Source organism: Stegostoma tigrinum, chromosome 38, assembly GCF_030684315.1.
Source record: "Stegostoma tigrinum isolate sSteTig4 chromosome 38, sSteTig4.hap1, whole genome shotgun sequence".
In the NCBI taxonomy this organism is placed as follows: Eukaryota; Metazoa; Chordata; class Chondrichthyes; order Orectolobiformes; family Stegostomatidae; genus Stegostoma; species Stegostoma tigrinum.
Genome location: NC_081391.1, coordinates 25796865 through 25819933, shown reverse-complemented (window position 1 = coordinate 25819933; position 23069 = coordinate 25796865). Strand labels below are relative to the sequence as shown.

General features: G+C 44.3%; 1 protein-coding gene across 6 annotated transcripts in view; it reads left to right on the top strand.

Annotated features, from left to right (window-relative positions):
• The first annotated feature begins 1513 nt into the window (after positions 1–1513).
• Positions 1514–23069, top strand: part of LOC125447249 (coiled-coil domain-containing protein 96) — a 24581-nt gene continuing 3025 nt past the window's right edge. Inside the window, exons 1-11 of one of the 6 annotated variants that reach the window (XM_048521517.1) lie at positions 1538–1611; positions 3284–3320; positions 4311–4433; positions 6526–6663; positions 7597–7628; positions 12212–12398; positions 13436–13524; positions 13921–14074; positions 15511–15704; positions 18195–18407; positions 20505–20687. In XM_048521517.1, the coding sequence (XP_048377474.1) occupies positions 1594–1611; positions 3284–3320; positions 4311–4433; positions 6526–6663; positions 7597–7628; positions 12212–12398; positions 13436–13524; positions 13921–14074; positions 15511–15704; positions 18195–18407; positions 20505–20687 (1368 nt within the window). In that variant the 5' untranslated portion in view covers positions 1538–1593. Of the gene's footprint in view, positions 1612–1667; positions 1687–3283; positions 3321–3582; positions 4118–4310; positions 4434–6525; positions 6664–7596; positions 7629–12211; positions 12399–13435; positions 13525–13920; positions 14075–15510; positions 15705–18194; positions 18408–20504; positions 20688–23069 lie in introns of those variants that run through there. The other 5 variants (XM_048521518.2, XM_048521520.1, XM_048521519.1 and 2 more) reach the window with 5 other exon arrangements.

Here is a 23069-nt window from a genome sequence, read left to right as displayed (position 1 = left end):
CAAGGTGAGGGGAAAGGTTTAAGGGAGATATGCTTGGAACATTTTTTATGCAGAGGGTGGTTGCCAGTGGAGGTGGTAGAGGCAGGCATGATAGCGTCATTTAAGATGTATCTAGACAGATACGTGAATGGGCACTGAGCAGACGGAGACAGATCGTTGGAAAATAGGTGATAGGTTTAGACAGAGGATCTGGATCGGTGCTGGCTTGGAGGGCCAAAGGGCCTGTTCCTGTGCTGGACTTTACTTCATTCCTTGTTCAATAAAGCTCTTTTTGTTTTGCATGTTTATGAAGAAACTCAACAGGTCTGACAGCATCTGTGGATAGAAGGTCAGAAATCACATGACACTAGGTTGTAGTCACCAGGTTTTATTTGAAGAAAACCTGGTGTCTTGTGATTTCTGACCTTGTCCACCCCAGTCCAACAACAACACCTCCACAAGTAGGGATAGAAAGGAGAGTTAGGTTTTGAGACTGAGGAAGGGTCACTGGACCTGAAACATTAACTGCTGTGATTTCTGTTTTTGTCTTGGATTTCTAGCTGAGCTGCTTACTTTTTTGGAATTTGCAGTTGTTCCAGTTTTGCTATGAAAGTGGATGTTGCAAACTTCTGAATGTTAAGAAATATTTCTACCAGATGACTTTCCAGGGTCTTAACCCATGTGACATTTAAGACACATTAGGTGAACACTTGACATGCCATAGCGTAAACTGTAAGAAGTGAGAATAGGAGTAGGCTGCTCAGCCTGTACAACCTGCTCTGCTATTCAGTTGGGTCATGATGATTTGACACTCCACACTTACATACCTCTGCCTTTTCCTAATAACTCTTGATCTTTCCAAAGTGACCTAGGATACAGCGCAATGGCCCAAGAAGTGCTGGAAAAAGGGATGATAGTTCTGGTCTCCCTGCTACAGGAGGGATGTTATTGATTGCAGAGAAGATTTATAAGGATGTTATCAGGCTTTGAGTTGAAAGGAGGGTCTTGGACATTTTCTCCTGGAGTGTAGGAGGTTGAGGAGAAATTTGCAAAATTGTTTTGGGTACAGATAGGGTGAATGTGATTTTAAGGTGAGAGGAGAAAGATTTAAAAGGGATCTAAGGGGCAAAATTTTCACACAGTAGGTGGTTAGTGGTGGTAGAAGAAGAGCTGTAGAACAAATTACAACAATTAAAAGACATTTGGATACCTAGATGAATAGGAAAGGTTTGGACAGATAGGGGCCAAACGCAAGCAATATGGGACTAGAGATAATGGGTACTGCAGCCGCTGGAGAATCCGAGATCACACAAGCTTTTGTTCTCCTAAGATGCTGCTGGGCCTGCTGTGTTCATCCAGCTCCACACTTTGTTATCTAGCGTATGGGACTAGTTTAGTTTGGGAACTTGGGTGGCATGGACGGGTTGAGTTGAAGGGCCTGTTTTTGTGCTGGATGATTCTGTAAATAACTGTCTGATGGGCACCATGACCTGACAAAGTGGAAGACTCCAGTTAGTCCCCGTGTGACGAGGATGGAGGGTTCCGGGTTGGTGGGCGGGGTATGTTTCCGGGTGTGGCCTAATGACGCAGCGGTCTCTATGGTAACGGCGACTCATGCTGAAACACAGTGAGGTAAAGGACGGCGGTTTTCAGTCTTTTCGCCGGGTCGTTTAGTCTGACCGGGAACCAATCCGTCTCCTGTGACATGTAATAACGGCCGGGGGTTTGTCCCCACTCGGGATTGTCGAATTAAATCGAATCCGCGGCTTCTTTTTCACCGGGACGAGCCTCAGGCCCCGATCCCGCCCTTGCTGTGTTTCCATTGGTCCAGGCATCCGTCCATATATGCATATTCCGCCTCCTGCATTTCCCTATTGGTCGCATCCAATGATTGACGTCTACTCCTGTGTTTCCATTGGCCGCTGCTGGACTGAAAGGTTCTTGTTTAGAAACTTCATCTGAGACAACCCCCGCACGGGGTCGGTCACCCAGTTACATCCCCCAACGGGGTCGGTCACCCAGTTACCCCGCACCACCCCCACCCCACGGGGACGGTCAGTCAATTATCCGCCACCCCCGGGACCTGTCACACAAATCGCCTTCTGCTCCAGGGAACTGACCCTAATTACCCCCCTCCCCGTGGAATCTCCCCCAATTTTGACCCTCTCCTAGGATTGACCCCAAACCTCAAGCGCCGCCCCCTAATCGCAGGGGATTGTCCCCTAATTTCCTTCCCCCGCAGGGACTGTCAACTAATCTCCCCGCACCTTCCCCCCCGGGACTGTCGCCCAGTCACACTCCCATCCCTCGTATCCGGGACCCCCACCCACAGGGAATGTTTCCTTCAATTCCTCCCCTGGACTGTCCTCCACTCGAGACGCCCCCCCGCCCCGTACACCCCTAGCACCTGTCCCTAATGCCCATTGATTGGGATCAGCCGCTGCCATCCGCCCTCTCCCCCCACCTCATTTGGGGTGACACTGACTCTAAGGGACCTAGGGAGAGCATTCGGAATGTGGGCATCCACCCCGAGCTCCCAGCCCCGCGGGGAGAGGGAGCATCTTTTTCAGCTCCCAGGTCCTAACCTGAGCTCAAGTGCAGTCCTTGGGAAGTTCGGTCTGATAAGACAGCACCTTCTGACACCACCCGGTGTGTCTGCATTGTATTCTGAGTGCACGTTCACCGGGCAGTTTTAACATGTTTTTAAGATTAGGAATGTAAGATCTGGTGCTGATGCAAAATGAAATATTACTTGGCGCAGGATGAATCGTTTAGGATTAAGGCAGACGCAGATAGAAATAAAAACAGAAGTCGCTGGAAAAGCTCAGCAGGTCTGGCAGCATCTGTGAAGAGAAATCAGACCCGAGGCAGATAGTTTCTGATTACAGAAGGGGAAAAAGATTTTGATGGGAAAATGGAGCTGAGATGACAGTCAGATCTCACTGTGAGGCGGAGCAGGATCGAGGGGCCGAGTGTTCGTATCCGTTTGTCACAGTTTTGCAGAAGATACAAGATACAAAGTTGCATTTCAATGGCGCCAGATCCCAGCTCTAAGGCCTTCGCATGTAAATCACTTCGGTTTTTATATGGATTCGCCAAGTCTTGCCGGCTTAGACTCAATGGGCTGAGCAAGATGTGCAGTTGCTTCTGTTTACAAGCGAAACAAAACGAAGTTTAAAGATGGATGAAAAATCATGAAGTTACATTGACCACCTAACTCAGCCCTGCAGTGATATTGCAGGCTGTGTTAGCGCCTCCAGCCGTTCCGATACAATTTATTAACGCTTTCATTTCCTCCCAATAGCAACAGCCAAGTCCACAGCAATCTCTCACAAAGCAAGGTGAGTTCAACACCGCCTTGGTTCGCATTCTTACTGATTGAAAACGATACTTTTAGTAATAAAAGTGTGATTTGCAGCAACTGCCACAGTGTAGCTCTGTCTTATTCCAAACGAAAAAACAATTTGCTTCATTTTGTTGGGGCTGCTGCTGATCGTTAACTTCGGCGGGAGATCAGATTAACGCTGTAAACAGCGGAGCGGTGTGGGCGCATGGTGCAGCTTCTCTACCGTTGCTTGTGCCTTTTTAGTTGAATGCTGTCTATTTATTGTCGAGGATATTGCTGCAACAAGCTAGCAGCTTCATAAAAGAGGCGAAGTTTAAAAAATGACCTCCACCGGCTTTAAGAGTTGGCTGACGTCCAGTTGTGGCCGTGCTGTTCAGACTTTCTCAAGGGGTAGACTTTCTATGTGTCTGCGTGTGTGCAGGGGCAGTCAGGGAGAAAGGAACAGTCCCGGTTCCGAGTCCCCGTCAGCACAGCGCTGCCCTAGGCAGGTGTGTGTCCAGGGCCTTGAGCACACCGTGCCGTTTTCGACCACGTAACACAGCTCCGATTGTTACGGGAAACCAGGTAGCGACGGCACCAAGGCAGCCCTTGCTCTTTGCATTGCTGTTGGGTCCTTTACATTGAACAGGCAGAGAGGAACTCCGCTTACTGTATTCCAACAGACAGCATTCAAGGTTCGACCTAGAGACGACTAGCTACTCTGCACGGTGCCTGCTCCTCCTAGTAACCCAGCTGCATTCACAACAGCAGAGGTTTGGAGCTGTCTCCGCTTCTCAGTCCATGGACCTACAGGTATCCACACATTGCGAAAACACAGTGATTTACTGACTGTGAAATGTTGTGCGAGGTGTGCTACACACGGTGCGATTGTGTTCTGTGTTGTGTGCAGACCATTAAAAGGCATCTCCGGATGAATAGCTCCCTGAAGGGGTTGCTTCATACTTCAGTGGGAAAGGATGCAAACTGCAATATTTCTTTCTTCTAGTCCCAGCCGCCCTGATTGAAGAGGAAGATGAGGAGGGGGCTGCAGGAGACTCGCCAGTCCATACACCTACCACTGGCCCCACTCTGAGGCAAATGGAGATTGAAACAGCAACACAGGAGCCAGGTGAAAAGGGCGCACGGGCTTGCGTGTGAATATTAGCAGTAGGTTCACAGTCGCAAAGACTCAGCCGAAAGCACCACTGTTCCCTCAGCTCAAATAAGGAAAACGGCAGCTTTAAATCTGTCATCACTCACTCATTTCAGAAACTTGCTTGCATTCTTTTGAGTTAGTTTTGTTACTGTGTGTGCATTGACCAGGCTGGAGTGGAGTGAGTGCCAGGGAGAATGGGCCTGTCCGATTGTGGAGAGGGAGGCAGGTCCCGGCAGAAGTTGTGGAGCAATCCTTGCCTGCATCAGATATTAGAACATAGAACATAGAACAGTACAGCACAGAACAGGCCCTTCAGCCCACGATGTTGTGCCGACCATTGATCCTCATGTATGCACCCTCAAATTTCTGTGACCATATACATGTCCAGCAGTCTCTTAAATGACCCCAATGACCTTGCTTCCACAACTGCTGCTGGCAACGCATTCCATGCTCTCACAACTCTCTGCGTAAAGAACCTGCCTCTGACATCCCCTCTATACTTTCCACCAACCAGCTTAAAACTATGACCCCTCGTGCTAGCCATTTCTGCCCTGGGAAATAGTCTCTGGCTATCAACTCTATCTATGCCTCTCATTATCTTGTATACCTCAATTAGGTCCCCTCTCCTCCTCCTTTTCTCCAATGAAAAGAGACCGAGCTCAGTCAACCTCTCTTCATAAGATAAGCCCTCCAGTCCAGGCAGCATCCTGGTAAACCTCCTCTGAACCCTCTCCAAAGCATCCACATCTTTCCTATAATAGGGCACCCAGAACTGGACGCAGTATTCCAAGTGCGGCCTAACCAAAGTTTTATAGAGCTGCAACAAGATCTCACGACTCTTAAACTCAATCCCCCTGTTAATGAAAGCCAAAACACCATATGCTTTCTTAACAACCCTGTCCACTTGGGTGGCCATTTTAAGGGATCTATGTATCTGCACACCAAGATCCCTCTGTTCCTCCACGCTGCCAAGAATCCTATCCTTAATCCTGTACTCAGCTTTCAAATTCGACCTTCCAAAATGCATCACCTCGCATTTATCCAGGTTGAACTCCATCTGCCACCTCTCAGCCCATCTCTGCATCCTGTCAATGTCCCGCTGCAGCCTACAACAGCCCTCTACACTGTCAACGACACCTCCGACCTTTGTGTCGTCTGCAAACTTGCTGACCCATCCTTCAATTCCCTCGTCCAAGTCATTAATAAAAATTACAAACAGTAGAGGCCCAAGGACAGAGCCCTGTGGAACTCCACTCACCACTGACTTCCAGGCAGAATATTTTCCTTCTACTACCACTCGCTGCCTTCTGTTGGCCAGCCAATTCTGTATCCAAGCAGCTAAGCTCCCCTGTATCCCATTCCTCCTGACCTTCTGAATGAGCCTACCATGGGGAACCTTATCAAATGCCTTGCTGAAGTCCATATACACCACATCCACAGCTCGACCCTCATCAACCTTTCTAGTCACATCCTCAAAAAACTCGATAAGGTTTGTAAGGCATGACCTACCCCTCACAAAGCCGTGTTGACTGTATTTGATCAAGCCATGCTCTTCCAGATGGTCATAAATCTTATCCCTCAGAATCCTTTCTAACACCTTGCAGACGACAGACGTGAGACTTACCGGTCTATAATTGCTGGGGATTTCCCTATTTCCTTTCTTGAAGAGAGGAATTACATTTGCCTCTCTCCAGTCCTCAGGTACGACTCCAGTGGAGAGCGAGGATGCAAAGATCTTCGCAAGTGGCGAAGCAATTGCATTTCTCGCTTCCCAAAGCAGCTGAGGACAAATCTGATCCGGGCCTGGCGACTTGTCAATCTTAATGTTTGACAAAATTTTCAGCACATCTACTTGTCAATCTTAATGTTTGACAAAATTTTCAGCACATCAGCTTCGTCTATCTCTATCCATTCCAGCATGCACACCTGCTCTTCAAAGGTTTCATTCACTACAAAGTATATTCTGGGGTGTAACAGTGCCCTCAGCCAGTGCCCTACTCCCTCGCCCTGGCACCCCTATTCTGCTGGAAGCATGTAATTGTTTCATTTCTCTACGCCATTGCAGGGATCAATCCTGGCACTCCTGCAGGAGAGAGCAAAGACTCTGAAGCTATGCGAGAGGAGGACACGGTCAGTGATGTGCAAGAAATAAACTTACCTCCTCCCAGTGATGGAGCAAGTCCAGAAATTCAGGAATGGAAAGGTGATGACATACCTGAAGGAATATTAAAGAGAAAAAGTGAACCAAGTAGCAGTGTAGATATGTTTGTCAAGACAATAGAGAACACTCAGAACTCCACCAGAGAGCAAGGCAATGGCTGACTGTTTGCTTCCAGTTGGTGACTTCCTCCCTTCCTAGTTTAGCTGTCGAATATATTGACAGAATTCCCCTTTTCCACTTTGGATGCTATTGGCCTTCTCCTGTAAATCAGAGCAATTCGTGAGTTATAATAATGACTAAAGTGAAGGAATCATCTTGAAGATGTGCGCAGGATAGGAGGAAGAAAAGGGGCAGAAAGAGTAAAAATAATAGATGCAGAATCTTGCATTCTCTGCTGAAGGGACAGGGTCATTTAAATTCAGAATAATGACCTGTTTGGTTTTTTAAAATGTTAATGAGACAAAATAAATATGAGTCTTATAATATTGAAATGTGATCACTATAATAACTGTTAAAAGAAGTATAATAAGCCTACAATTCCAGAAGCAGTACCACACTACCTGTTCTCTGTAATATTTTTACGCCACCAGGCTGAAGGTAAGGCCTAACGCCATGATGTAAGATACCAACACGTTTGAAAAAGACAGTACTGGTAAATGTAGAAAGCTTTGATTAAAATATAGCACAGCTTGAATCTTCTAAACTTGTTCATAATGGGAGGAAGGAGAGGCTAAGTGAGCTTAGGAACTCAGTACGGGGTGTAGTATTGAGATGCAGGGAGAAGTGGTGGACTGGGAGGCAGAATGGTGGACCTTGATTTCAGTGTTGGAGACATCACAGAATGGAAACAGAGAGCATGGTGTCAGGAGAGTTAGGGAAAAATTGATTCTGCACAATATGATTTAATTATTGATATCTTTGAACTTGATTAATGTATAGATAAAAGTATTAATTGTGAGTCTTTTAATTCTGAAGGATTAAAAACTGTTGAGCTGAAAATGACTGCTGTGAGTATTTGCTTTTACTTTTATTAATATTCAAACAGTGATTAGATATTATATCATCTGTAATCAACTTTTTATGTTTACAATGAACCTGCCCACGAGGGCCTATTATTCTATAAATATATTCAAGTGCCAGCAATAGCATTGTTTGTATCTTCCATCTCTTCAGTCAGTTACCATCAGCTCTACCTCCCAAACCTCTGCAAGGTATGCCCTACTGTTTCTGCATTTTCTTTTTGCAGACACATACTCTGATATCCACTCATAGTTGAGCTAAAATCCTCTCCAGTTAAAAATGAGGTCCCTTCAGCACCTGCCAGAAATTCTGTTTCCCCTTTCTGGCTACTGCATTTAACAGAACCAGAACGTTTGCAGCCTCAGGGACACATCTGTCCCTGATTGAACTGCTAAGCTATTTTTGATCTCTACCTGAAGAACCTCTTAATTCTACCTCCATCATATCATCTGCCTCAGCCTGTCTTCTTCTGAGATCCTTAACCATTTCTTCTGCTAATAGTAAAAATAGAAGAAGTAGGAAATTCTGGAGATCAGGCAGCATCTGTGGAGAATCAGAGCTAATGTTTCAGGTCATTGAACTTTCACCAGAACTGCTTTCATAGTTTTAGTGAGTAGAATCCCAACTTGTTTAGCCTTTGCTTATAAGACAAGGAGTCGTACTAGTGGGTTGCTTTGAACTACCTCCACTGAAGTAATATCTTCCCTTAAATAGGGGACCAAAACTGCTCACAATACTCCATATGTGGCCTCACCAGCACCTTGTTCAGTTGCAGTAAGAATTTCCTGTTCTTGCCTGAAATAAGGACCAACTGTGTAGAGTTTACACATTCTCCCCACATCTGCGTGGGGTTTCCTCCGACAGTCCAAAAATATACAGGTTAGATGGATTAGCCATTCTAAATTACCTGTAGTGTCCAGGTGTTTGCAGGCTAGGTGGATTAGTCATGGGACATGCAGGGTTACAGAGATAAGGTTTGGGGTGTGGAGCTGGGTGGGATGCTGTTCAGAAGATCAGTGTGGACTTAATGGGCCAAACGGCCTGCTTCCACTCCGTAGGAATTCTATGTTTCCATTAACCCTCCTGATTACCTGCCACACCTGTTTGCTCACTTTGTGTTTCATGCATTGTATTCCAAAGTCCCTTTATGTTGTAGCTTCCTGCAGTTTCTGTCCACTTAAATAATACTCTGTTCTTTTGTTCTCCCTTCCAAAAGGAGCATGTTCACACTTCTCCACATTATACTGTATTTGCCAACTTTTTGCCCACTTATTCAACCTATCAAAATTTCACTGTAAACTGTTTATACCGCTCTCACAACCTCCCTTTCCATCTATTTTCATGTCATCTGCAAATATGGCTACAGTACATTAACTTTCTTCCTCCAAGTCATGAATATGTGTTGCAAATAGTTGCAGTTCCAGCACTGATCCTTGTGGAAACCTACTGGCCTTGTGTTGCTAACTGAAAAAGAACCTTTTATCCCCTCTCTGTTTCCTGCCAATGAACCAATTCTCTAACCAAGCCAATATAATACCTCCAACCGTGTAGGGTCTCATGACTTAACCTTTTGTGAGGTACCTTGTCGAATGCCTTCTGGAATTGCAAATGCATCATCTACTGTTCCCCACTATCCATTCTAGTTGAGACTTTGTCAGACACAATACTTCCCTTTCATGAAGCCATACTGGCTCTACTTAATTAGATTATGATTTTTCAAATGTTCTGCTTTACTCTTTAATAATTGATTCCAATACTTTTGAAACAATCTCTTTCACCCATCTCCTCTGATCACTGACCCTGCAAGGCCTCTTTATTTTAAATTCATGACTTGACTCTCTGTGTCTCTGTAATCTGCCCTGAGTCTACAACTTCTGAGAATGCTAACAGGGCCCCACTTAATTTGATTGGCAAGTGCTGGACATGTATTCATTATCTAAGTTTTGCAATTGCTGCTCTAAGCTTCTCTGTCTCCCCTTGCTGATATGCTTTGAAATGCATGATAAAGTTTATTGCTTTGCACAGTCATTGAGACACACGACGTCATTGATTGGCATCACACCCACAAGCATCTACTCCCTCCACCACTAACATTCAGTAGCGGTGCATGCTACTACTCTTGCAGGTTCCTCTCCAAGCCCCTCACTATCAACAGACAGCACCTTCTGGAACTCAGGATGGGCAATAAATGCTGGTACAGCCAGTGAGGCCCATGGCCACACAAGTGATGATATATCACTGCTGTCTCCTTGTTGCATTCAGCATTAAACGTATTCCAATTACATGAGATTCCACAATTTAAATTGGTTCATTAAGAGATCCTGCTCCAAAAGTCTATGAAATCTAGTGGCTTTGAACATAGTTGTGTAATTAAAACTAATATTGGTTTGGGTCACCAAAACATAGGCAGTGGCCATTGGTTTGCTAATAATTAGCTTTACTATTAATAGTCTGCCTGTCAGGCCCAAAACCACAGGTAGCAATGCATCTACTCCCTTAGGTTTAATAACTGTGCATTCTGTCAAAATAAACCCCAATGTTTAATATCCAGGAAATGCTGTCTGAACAAATTAGACAATAGTTCAATCAGTATGTAACTCCAAAAAGCAGTCTTCAAATGTAGTTGCAATGTATATACCAAGTAAAAACACTATGTTATGTTACTAAAAGATGTGTGTCAATTTTTATATAAAATGCCTTAAGATTGGTCCAAAGATAGTAGGAACTGCAGATGCTGGAGAATCTGAGATAACAAGGTGTAGAGCTGGATGAACACAGCAGGTCAAGCAGCCTCAGAGGAGCAGGAAAGCTGACGTTTCAGGCCTAGACCCTTCTTCAGAAATGGGGAAGGGAAGGTGGGTTCTGAAATAAATAGGGAGAGGCGAGGGGGATAGAAGATGGATAAAGGAGAAGATAGGTAGAGAGGAGACAGACAGGTCAAAGAGGTAGGCATGGAGCCAGTGCTCCCATGAGGAGCTCGAGCAGTTCATCCACTTCACCAACACCTTCCACCCCAACCTCAAGTTGATCACCTGGATCATCTCTGATACCTCTTTCTCCTTCCTGAGCCCTTCTGTTTCCATCTCTGGCAGCCACCTGGAAACCAATATCCATTTCAAGCCCACCGATTTCCACAGCTACCTAGAATACACCTCCACCTTCCTGCAAAAATGCCGTCCTCTATTCCCAATTCCTTTGCCTCCAACGCATCTGCTCCCAGGATGAGGCATTCCACTCCCAAACATCTCAGATACCCTCGTTTTTCAAGTAACGCAACATCCCCCCCCACTCCTGAGTGGTCAAGAATGCCCTCGACCGTGTCTCCTGCATTCTTGCAACTCATCCATCACACCCCCTCCCCGCAATTCAACCAAAACAGAATCCCCCTCATCCTCACGTACCGTCTCACCAACCTCCGGATTCACTGCATCATCCTCCAACACTTCCGTCATCTGCAATCTGACCCCACCACCAAAGATAGTTTTCCCTCCCCACCCTTACCTCCTTTCTGGAGAGATCACTCTCTCCATGACTGCCTTGTCCACTCCACAATCCTCTTCAGCGCCACCACACCCGGCACTTTTCCCTGCAACTGCAGGAAGTGCTACACCTGCCCCTATCCGTCCCCCCCCTCACCCCCATCCCAGGCCCCAAGAAGACTTTCCACATCAAGCAGATGTTCACCTGCACACCTGCTAATGTGGTATACTGTATCCTCTACATCAAGGAAACCAAGCGGAGGCTTGTACACCGTTTTGTGGAACACCTACGCTTGGTTCGGACTGAACAACTGCACCTCCCAGTCGCAAACCATTTCAACTCCCACGCCCCCACACCCAATTCCTGAGACGTCATGTCCATCATGGGCCGCCTGCAGTGCCACAATGATGCCACCCAAAGGTTGCAGGAACAGCAACTCATATTCCGCTTGGGAACCCTGCAGCCCAATGGTATCAATGTGGACTTCACAAGCTTCAAAATCTCCCCTCCCGCAACTGCATCCCTAGACCTGCCCAGCTCGTCACCGCTTCTCTAGCCTGTCCTTCTTCCCACCTATCCCCTCCTCCCACCTCAAGCCCCAAACCCATATTCTAGCTATTAACCTCATGCTGCCCCCTTGACCTGTCTGTCCTCCCTTGACTGACCTATCCCCTCCCTACCTCCCCACCTACACTCACCTTTACTGGCTCCATCCCCACCTATTTGACCTGTCTGTCTCCTCTCCACCTATCTTCTCCTCTATCCATCTCCTATTCACTTCCCCCTCTCTCCTTATTTATTTCAGAACCCCCTTCCCCTCCCCCATTTCTGATGAAGGGTCTAGGCCTGAAACGTCAGCTTTCCGGCTCCTCTGATTCTGCTTGGCCTGCTGTGTTCATCCAGCTCTACACCTTGTTATCTCTTTACTTAAGAATTATCATTGGCTGTTATTACACGGGATTCGAGAAGATCTGATATTCACTCCAATCCAAGCACTGCAAGAGCATCTTTCAAATTCAGATTTCAATCCTGCCACCATTTCAGTCAGTCTGGAACATTGTTTCACTCACATTTTTCTATCATTAACAAGCCTGAAGAAACAAAAGAAATGGAGAAGACCTCAACACCTTTGCCCACCAGTATAACTTTTTCAGAAGGGGAAAAGGAAGAACCACCGACTGTCATCGGTGAAGATTTAGCACATGATGATGGTCCTGAAAAAGAGGAATTTTCAAATGGCCCACCAATCATAGAACTTGGGACACCAGAGAGGCAAGGTATGATTTCATGGCAGTGGGTGGTACATTGGAAATTACATCAATACAAAGCTATGACAAGCATTTGGATCAGATGGTAAAGTTATTCTGAAACCCAGAACCACAGTGATTTACTGGCATTAGGTTAAGGAAGGAGGGTACAGCTTGCAATAAATCATGAAGGAAAAGGGGATAATGTCTTGGACCTGGATGAAAATGATGACTTTTGATTTAGAGGCACTATGGATTTTGGGAACAAATAAAAAACAAGCCATTATCTATTTATTGGGGGCTATAACTTGGGAAAAAGTGTTGCCATGATGATTTATTAAAAATCGGTATTCTACCTATTAGCCTGTTTGTATGTAAGACAAGCAATGGGAGAATGCTTTCAGCCATTTGGATTTCTCATAATCTTAGAGTGTATTTTCCTAGTCTTTTATCTGGCGTAACATAGTACACATGAATATCAAGCAGCAAGAAACACAAACTCTTATGTGAGCTTATCTGAGATTTCATCCATCAAAATTAATAGAAAGGCATTGGTTGGACTTCTTTACTAGCATTGGTTGCTCCCTGATGAGTTCTTGTGTACAGAGCGATGAAGCTGAATACAGGATCAGGAGAAATCATCACTGCATCTTGCTGAGCTTTGTAAGTTTGTCAGTCATCTCCTCCACATTTGCCGAAGTTCTCTAGAAAAGAGTCTGACTTCATTTTACAAATTAGAACAAATGTTACTAACGCTTGCATGGAGTACGCATTAGAATTCAAAATAATTCTGATCAGATGCCATGACAGAAAAAAATATCATTTTAAAGGGTTAACACAGTGTGGAGCTGGAGGAACACAGCAGGCCAGGCAGCATTAGTGGAGCAAAAAAGCTGACATTTCGGGTCGGGACCCTTCTTCAGAAATCTGAAGGGCCTCTACCGGAAACGTCAGCTTTCCTGCGACTCCAATTGCTGCCTGCCCTGCTCCACACTGTGTTATCTCTGACTCCAGCATCTACAGCTCTTACTGTCTCATTTTAACGGGTGTCTTTCATCTTCCGTTAGCGTCACCCATCAACGAAGAGAAGGTTGACGAAGAGGTTGAAGATGAACAAGCATCTTTTGATCAAATGGAACTGGAATACAGATATCAAGTAAATCCCTTTGGTTTTGATTTGTTTTTCTCTTATTTTTTACATTATTTCTGGACTTTTACACTCTTAGATAGCTTGTTAGATTTCCTATGTCATTCTTTCTCTTCATTTTAACCAACCTATGTTGTAGGGTAGTTGTTGCGTATGTACAGGATAGCTAGCACAGTGTGTGTCTTATCACCGTGGGTTTATGTCCCTGATCCTTTTTGAAGCAAAGTTAGAGGATCAGCTGGCATATATTTCCAAATGTTCACCACTCTCTTTGCCTAGAAAAATGAAAATGCCTAAAGTTCAGCCTATTCCTACTCTCACCTCAATTACCTATAAATAGTGTGAAATGACAAGACACGAAATGCGAAGCTGATTAAAATCCTTTTTCCTCCTGTTGTTGCTCAGGCATTATTTGTGGAACGGCAAACATTGAGAAACCATAATACCCAAGTACAGAACAAATTAGCAGACTACTATCGAAAGAAGAAGACAGAGGAATCAAAGGTCGAATTAAAGAAAGCCCACTCAGACTATGAACAACGATATGTGAAGTTCATGGGTAAGAGAAAGATTGAGGTGTGAAGACCATAAGCTGACATCATGTTAATTATAGAAAGGGTTATAAATCCAGTATTGACAGAAACGACTAAATCTGCAGTTCCTACTATCTCTGAAACTGATGGAGTATTTGTTTTCAAACAATTGATAACTTAGAGTGCTTCCATAAAGAATTGCCAGTGAGATTGAACTGTGTGTGCACAGTTACATTGCTGACATATCTATTAGTGAAATACAATGTGCAGTTTAAAGACTGCAGTTTTTTGACACACTTTTAAAAATTAATGTACTTGTAAACAGAACCAAACCACACGTTGTCTTTACTGCAATTACTCTGAAAATATGATGAATTTTAATGTTAAAGATTCTGTGTAAGAATGGTCAGGCTTATTTCAGCACAATTTACAAATAGCTATCTCCCAGAATAGACTATGTCATAAAATTAAGGGCAAAGTGCTGAAAATGGGCATATGCAGGACAAATAGGGCAGCCTCTTAATGAAGTTGGGAAATAAGAGTAAAGTACAGAAGGTCCATAAAACACAGGCAAAAAAATTGGAACAAAATTCCAAACATAGTCAGCGCTTCGAAAGCTACTTTCAAGGGCTCATCCCAAATGTATTTTCATTTCTTTAGCCCTGGTGACTTTAATTACACTAATTTGTAATGCACAAAATGTTGCTGTTTTAAAGTTAGGGATCACCTTTTCAGCACAGAAGAGAATTTTTTTCTCTGAGGGTTGTGCGACTTTGGAACCCTTTGCTTTAGATGGCAATGGAGGTGGGATCCTTGCATATTTTTAATGTAGACATGGGTAGATTCTTGTTGGACTGGGGAATCAGGGCTTATTGGAGTAAATAGGGATGTGAACTTTGAAACACAGATGTGTCAGGCCTGACCTTACTGGCTAACAGAGCAGGCTGGAGGGTTCACTTCTGATCGTATTGAGCACACGGTACTACACCTTGTGCTGACATTGGCCACAATCACAGCCTTAAGCTAAAAGTCCAAGAACTAACTGATGTGGTATGCCTGGGAGTGTCAATGAGTGTTATTTATATAGACTTTTTGAAGGCATTCAATAAGGCTCCTTATTGGAGAGATAGACTCAAGTTAAACAGTCCCAACATTAAACCACACTTCCTTTAAATTATCCCACTCCACCAAAAGCCACATTTATTTAGAAAAACCTTTCAGTAGCAGCTATCTTAACAAAAGACATGTTCAGTCTAGACCATCTTCATTCTGAAGCATGCCAGGGATGGGTTTAGTTTGGTATCAAAAACTAAACGGTGCAATAGTAAATGGGCTGCAGGAACAGACAGACCCAGTGGTGTAAGTTTATAGATCTTTGGAGGTGGCAGAACAAAAAAGTGCCAGGGAGATAATGAAGTGCCAGAATGAATGACACTAATTGATATTTGCCTTTTGGGCACAGACTCTCTGGCTAAATTGCAGGCCAAGTATAGGGAGGAGGTTGAGTCCTACCAGGAACAGATCGCTGATCTCTCTGCTGAATGTGAGGAGAAGCAGCAGCTGACAGAGTATGCGTGGAGAATGTTCATGTCTAGGAAGAGATCTGTGGCAAAGACTATAATAAACAAACGGCCAGGGAGACATGCAGCGTTGCTGGTAGGTCAACTATTTCTTCTAGTGTAAAACAAAGAACTGTGCGTACTAGAGATCTGAAACAAAGATAGAAATTGCTGGAGAATCTCATTTGGTTTAACAGCATCTGTAGAGAGAGAAAGCAGAGTCAACATTCCGAGTTCCTCCAGCAATTTATTTCAGTGGTTTGCAGGTATGATCTTGCTTTCAAAGTAGAAGTCAGACAAATTCTCAGCTATTTGCAAATATCAGTTTGTGCACTTTTTATTTTCTCTTCCCACCATTCCTTAACAAGACAACTTCTTAAAGACCAGCTAAGATGTTTTTCTACATTTCATTTAGAGTATTGCATTCAATTCTGGTTGTCACATTATAAGGAGGGATGTGGAGAGTTTGGAGAAGGTGCAGACGAGGTTTACCAGGATGCCGCCTGGATTAGAGGATGTGATCTATAAGAAGAGGCTAGAAAAACTCGAGTTGTTTGCTTTGGAGCAGCAGAGGCTGAGGGAGACATAATAGAAGTCTATAAAATTGTGAGATGCATAGATAGCATTGACAGTCAGAATCTTTTTCCCAGAGTTACAATGTCCAATACTCAGGGGCATGCATTTCAGCTGAGGGGGAAAGTTCAAAGGCGATGTGAGGAGAAAGTTTTTTTACACAGAGAGTGATAGGAGTCTCGAACGCACTGCCAGGGGTAGATACGATAAGAACATTTAAGAGGCTTCTACATAAACAGAGGAATATGCAAAGAATGGAGGGATATGGGCCCAGGGCAGGCAGAAGGGATTAGTTTAATTTTGTGTCATGTTTGCCATTTTGGGCTGCAGGTCCTGTTCTTGTGCTGTACCATTCTATATTCTGTGTTTGAAATGTTCCATGTGATAAAAGTTGATGTTTCATTTCCAGTGTGTCTTTTCAAATATGGAAACTCAGGCAAAGGGGAAAGGTGTATGATAAAGGACATCACCAAAGTTGAAGAGAGAAACTAAGATATATTCAAAGTGGTGTTAGTTTGGCAGAAGGCTTAGGTTTTAAACATTTCAAGGATGAAAGGAGAATTTAATGATTATATGAAGCTCCACTGGCAATTCACAGTTCAGACTGGGCCTCACCTGAGCCTTCATTGTGTGGCAGCTTTTGCTACCTGCATTCATTTAAATGATTATTTAAATAGAAAAATATATAGAATGACAGGGAAAAGGCAGCAGATTGGCACCAAGCCAGTGAGCTGGTGCAGACAGAATGGGCCGAATGGCATCCTGCACTGTAACAATTCAGTGAATTGGGGAACAAAGAGCTGGCGAATGCCTTCAGAGGAGTGCACAGCTCACGTCTGCAGTCCTAACCTGAACCCCACTCAGAAATTCCCTAACAGCCTGCTGCTTATTTTAATCAAATAGTCACCCTCTCGTTAGGGTTAGTCCTTTGCTTGCCGTCCAAGTTGCCTAGGCTTGCAGCTAAGACATGATGAATGATTGTATGTGAAATACCAGAGTGTTCCCTACTGACTCAATGTGCATTTGTGAAAAACTATAAAAGCTGTGGCCTCATTTGGTTTCTCTGGTCATTCTATTATACACATGAGCATACCCAATGAGCTGGTATACTTCATTCTCACCAATCAAATTTGAATGCAGTACAAAGTAAGAGAATGTATTTGGTATTTAGTCGGAATAAGACTATAGCAGTGCAGCAAAGTTAGAAAAAGGCAGGAACTGTTGAAGAGAGTTTAGAAAACAAGGCTTTCTTTGAATTTTATCAGTGTTAGTAGAGATGGTGAAAGATGCTCCCAGTTATGGGTCAATGAATTATCATACAATGCCAACAAGAAAGCGGTTTTCAAGGGGAGCAGAATTCACACAGTAACAAAGGAACCTGCATTCCCTTACCCGAAGCCTACATGGATGTCAGTTCCTGTGAAGGGCAGCAGGTAAGGGAATCTCCCTCACTCAGTCCTCCACTGAATAAGCCAATTGGAGAGTTGACTGTTCTTGTTGAGGGACAAATTCACCTCAATTACTCAATAGAGGGAGTTGCAGAATAATTTATGAAGACCCAAAACATCAGCTTTCCTGCTCCTCTGATGCTGCTTGGCCTACTGTGTTCATCCAGCTCTGCACCTTGTTATCTGCAGAATAATTAGATGCTTTTCCAGTTGCCTTTCCATATAACCAAGAAGATAAAAAAAATGAGCCCTAGGCTCTTTGACACATTCTCAAGCTGTTCCTGAAACTGGAAACTGTGCAAAATTTTAAATTTTAGTCATTAGATCTTTAAAGCTGATTGGGATCTCTTTGCCAGGATTCTTATTTTTGCTCGTCAATATTATGCTTATCAGGTAAGAAATATTAGTGTAGAGAATGAAGCAGATTCTATTGTAGAGCCCATTGCCTGTGTCAATCACTCTGGGCACAGACAATGCATGACTAAGAGCAAAGCTTCCATTCTACTCCCAAAGTATTCATTCATTGTAAACTCATAAAAAGTAACTAACGCCACTTGTGTCTGTAGGAGTTGGAACGCATTCAAAATACTGAGGAGCAGAAAGAGAAAGAGATGAGGCAAATTCGATTTCAGACTATCAAGATGAAGAATAAACTGAAGTATTATGAGCACCAGCTGAAAGCGAAGGAGGAGCTGGCAGGTGGATTAAACCTCATTGACTATGAGCAGCTGAAAATCGAGAACCAGTCTTACGGTGAGAAAATTGAGGAGCGCAATGAGGTAAGCAGGAAAAGAGCAGTCATTGTCTGCCTCCAGCTGGATGGACCATTTAAATTGCTATTGCAAAACACTTGGATCAATAAACTCCTTAGTGAATAGAAACCAAGTTCCTGCTCATTGCAACTCTAGGCCATCTGGGCGTCAAAAGTAGTTTCCTAATTGCAGTGTCAGTTGATCTCAACCTGACCTTTGGATTGAGGAGGGGAAGCAAAATCTGCGTGAATTTCCACTGCCCATGAGCTGCCTGTGTCAACATCAGATAGGGGTCAGGATTGTGTTCAGTTGTGACTTTTCTTCTGCCTCCAAACCATCTACTCACACTCACTATTCAAGCTCACCTTTGAAACATGGCCAGGTGAACAGAAGCAGGTGCCAGACAACAAGAGTTAACAAACTCAGGGACAGAGGAAACAGAGTATAAAGGAGCATTTAATGTTGTGAAGGAATGTAAATGTACAGATTGATATAAACGGGCTGGTCAGATGGACTGAACAGTGGCAAATGGAATTTAATCCTGAGGTGATACATTTGGAAGGACTTACCAGACAAGTGAGTCCACACTGAGTGATAGGTCCCTTGGAAGTCCAGAGAATCATAGGGACCTTGGTGTGCATGTCCATAGATCCTTGAAGGCAAAGGACAGGTATATAAGATGGTTAAAGGACCTATGGGATCCTTGCCTTTATTGGACAAGGCATAGAGGACTGATGTTATGATGGAATTGTATAAGACATTAGTTCATCCACAGCTGGAACAGAATGTATCATCTGGTTTCCACACTTACAGGATTGATGTGATTGCACTAGACAGGGTGTAGAAAATAGTCACCAGGATATGTTGGGATGCAGCATTTCAATGATGAAGAGAGCCTGGACAGGCTGGGGTTGTTTTCCTTACAGCAGGGAAGGCTGAGGAGAAATATGATGGCTATATACTAAGTTCTAAATAGTGTAGTCAGGGTAGATAGGGAGGACCATTGCCCTTGGGTAGAGGGTATAATTCCCAAAGGCACAGTTTAAGGTATGGATCAGGAGCTTTAGAGGGAACGTGGGGAAAGTCTTCACTGGAATTCACTGTCTGAAAGGCTGGTAGAGGCAGGCATTTAATACGCATTTAGATGAACACTTGAAATACCATTGCAGACAGGGCTATGGACCGAGTGCTGGAAAATGTGATTAGAATAGGTGGATGTTTAATGGCCAGTATGGACATCATGGACCGAAGGGATTGTTTCTGTGCTGTTAAAAAACAACTCTGACTCTTAAATATTGGATTAATAATGAAACTCCACTGGCTTTTGGCTCTGTTCCCTTTCGGTGTTCTTAAAAGTTCTAATGCTAGGACTCATTTCCAGAGCGACAGTATTCCAGCCTGGAAAACAGGAGGGAAAATAGAAGGTATTTTTTCAACAGCAATTTTTTTTGGTAACGGATACCAGACTCGCATTACGTAAAATAAAGTTTCAGCAGGTACTGTCTAGATAAAGATGCCTCCTATAATTAAAAAGAGAGATGCTGCTTTTCCTCCAGGAGTGAAACCCAATTTGTCAGGAGGACAGGAATTTGGGCAGGATGAGGTCTGCACCAACCCAACAAGAGCCGGTGGACTTGAGGCCTGGGATGTAGGGAACTTGTATCCAGTATGTACGAAACCTGACTTTATGCGCCACAAATAAACCCAATTAGAATAAGCTTCAGTTTGTATTTAACTTCAAGTGCTGCCTATAACCCTGGAACAGTGCAGTACACTGTGTGTATAGATTAAATGGAAAACAAAAAACACACCTTGATCCAAGGATTCCACTGTGACAGGCACAGGACAACGTGTCAAGAGGAGCAGATTGGGCCAACATTGTTGTGCTGATGCTATCCATGATTTGCTCCTGGTAGAAGTATGTTCTGTCACTAACTCTAACCCCTTACCGGCTGGTACCTTCTCCAAGATGAGAGGGAAGGGGAAGATTGGAAAACTAAATGAAGTATGGAAACATTTAGATGTAAGCTGGAGTTCAAATCTGGAAGTGTCACATCATGAAACAACGGTTTTATGTTTTACTTTGCTTTTAAATGGGCCTTCAGAGCTATATATCATTTACAGGAAGTCACAAAGATGCGGAAGAAGATTGCATTTACCATTGGCATGATGACCCACATCAAGGAGAAGCTGGAGTATGTGGAGGCTGAGAATATAGAGAAGAAAACCCAGCTCATGGACCTTGAGGCCATCGTGGCCCAGGTATCAGGATGGGGATGGACGGGGGCCACTCGGGAGGTGTTGAGGGTGGGTGTTGTGGATAACTGAAGTACTGTGGGTGTGGGGGCACAGTGGGGGCATTGGGGTGCAGTGAAAAGCAGGTACAGGGCTAGGGGAACCAGTGGCAAGGGATGGGCAGGCCTGCTGCTGAGTTCTATGTTCCAGTATGGAATGAGCATTGTCAGTGACAGAACATAGTGAAAACATGAGTTTGTTGTGCAGTACGCATGGAGATTTGTTTTTGTTGTAAATTGGAGGTAAGGTGGACAATGGGATCAGGCACCATTGAGCATTGGCCACTGTTCTTCTAGACAGAAGCTCGTACCTGAGCCCTTTGATGCACCGAGACACCATTAAAATGCATATCTCGTGTCAGAGCGTGAACTGAACTGAAACAGCTGCCCAGAGCAGAATGGGAAAAATACTTTAGGCATCCAAAATGTTTACCCATTGGGTATAACCTGGCTCCAAAGCGCCATTAGCAGAGAGCTATGCTGAAAGATTGAGAATTACAGCTTTGCTTTTTTACCTGTCTGAACAGTTTGCTCCAGAGGAAGAATATTGGAAATAAAAACAGAAAATACTGGAAATACACAGCAGGCCTGGCAGCATAGAACATAGAACATAGAACAGTACAGCACAGAACAGGCCCTTCAGCCCACAATGTTGTGCCGACCATTGATCCTCATGTATGCACCCTCAAATTTCTGTGACCATATGCATGTCCAGCAGTCTCTTAAATGACCCCAATGACCTTGCTTCCACAACTGCTGCTGGCAACGCATTCCATGCTCTCACAACTCTCTGCGTAAAGAACCTGCCTCTGACATCCCCTCTATACTTTCCACCAACCAGCTTAAAACTATGACCCCTCGTGCTAGCCATTTCTGCCCTGGGAAATAGTCTCTGGCTATCAACTCTATCCATGCCTCTCATTATCTTGTATACCTCAATTAGGTCACCTCTCCTCCTCCTTTTCTCCAATGAAAAGAGACCGAGCTCAGTCAACCTCTCTTCATAAGATAAGCCCTCCAGTCCAGGCAGCATCCTGGTAAACCTCCTCTGAACCCTCTCCAAAGCATCCACATCTTTCCTATAATAGGGCGCCCAGAACTGGACGCAGTATTCCAAGTGCGGTCTAACCAAAGTTTTATAGAGCTGCAACAAGATCTCACGACTCTTAAACTCAATCCCCCTGTTAATGAAAGCCAAAACACCATATGCTTTCTTAACAACCCTGTCCACTTGGGTGGCCATTTTAAGGGATCTATGTATCTGCACACCAAGATCCCTCTGTTCCTCCACGCTGCCAAGAATCCTATCCTTAATCCTGTACTCAGCTTTCAAATTCGACCTTCCAAAATGCATCACCTCGCATTTATCCAGGTTGAACTCCATCTGCCACCTCTCAGCCTATCTCTGCATCCTGTCAATGTCCCGCTGCAGCCTACAACAGCCCTCTACACTGTCAACGACACCTCCGACCTTTGTGTCGTCTGCAAACTTGCTGACCCATCCTTCAATTCCCTCGTCCAAGTCATTAATAAAAATTACAAACAGTAGAGGCCCAAGGACAGAGCCCTGTGGAACCCCACTCACCACTGACTTCCAGGCAGAATATTTTCCTTCTACTACCACTCGCTGTCTTCTGTTGGCCAGCCAATTCTGTATCCAAGCAGCTAAGTTCCCCTGTATCCCATTCCTCCTGACCTTCTGAATGAGCCTTCCATGGGGAACCTTATCAAATGCCTTACTGAAGTCCATATACACCACATCCACAGCTCGACCCTCATCAACCTTTCTAGTCACATCCTCAAAAAACTCGATAAGGTTTGTAAGGCATGACCTACCCCTCACAAAGCCGTGTTGACTGTATTTGATCAAGCCATGCTCTTCCAGATGGTCATAAATCTTATCCCTCAGAATCCTTTCTAACACCTTGCAGACGACAGACGTGAGACTTACCGGTCTATAATTGCTGGGGATTTCCCTATTTCCTTTCTTGAAGAGAGGAATTACATTTGCCTCTCTCCAGTCCTCAGGTACGACTCCAGTGGAGAGCGAGGATGCAAAGATCTTCGCAAGTGGCAAAGCAATTGCATTTCTCGCTTCCCAAAGCAGCCGAGGACAAATCTGATCCGGGCCTGGCGACTTGTCAATCTTAATGTTTGACAAAATTTTCAGCACATCAGCTTCCTCTATCTCTATCCATTCCAGCATGCACACCTGCTCTTCAAAGGTTTCATTCACTACAAAGTTCGTTTCTTTCGTAAAGACAGAAGCAAAAAACTCATTTAGGGCTTCCCCTACCTCCTCAGGCTCCACACACAAGTTCCCTATGCTATCCCTGATCGGCCCTACTCTTTCTTTGACCATTCTCTTATTCCTCACGTAAGTGTAAAATGCCTT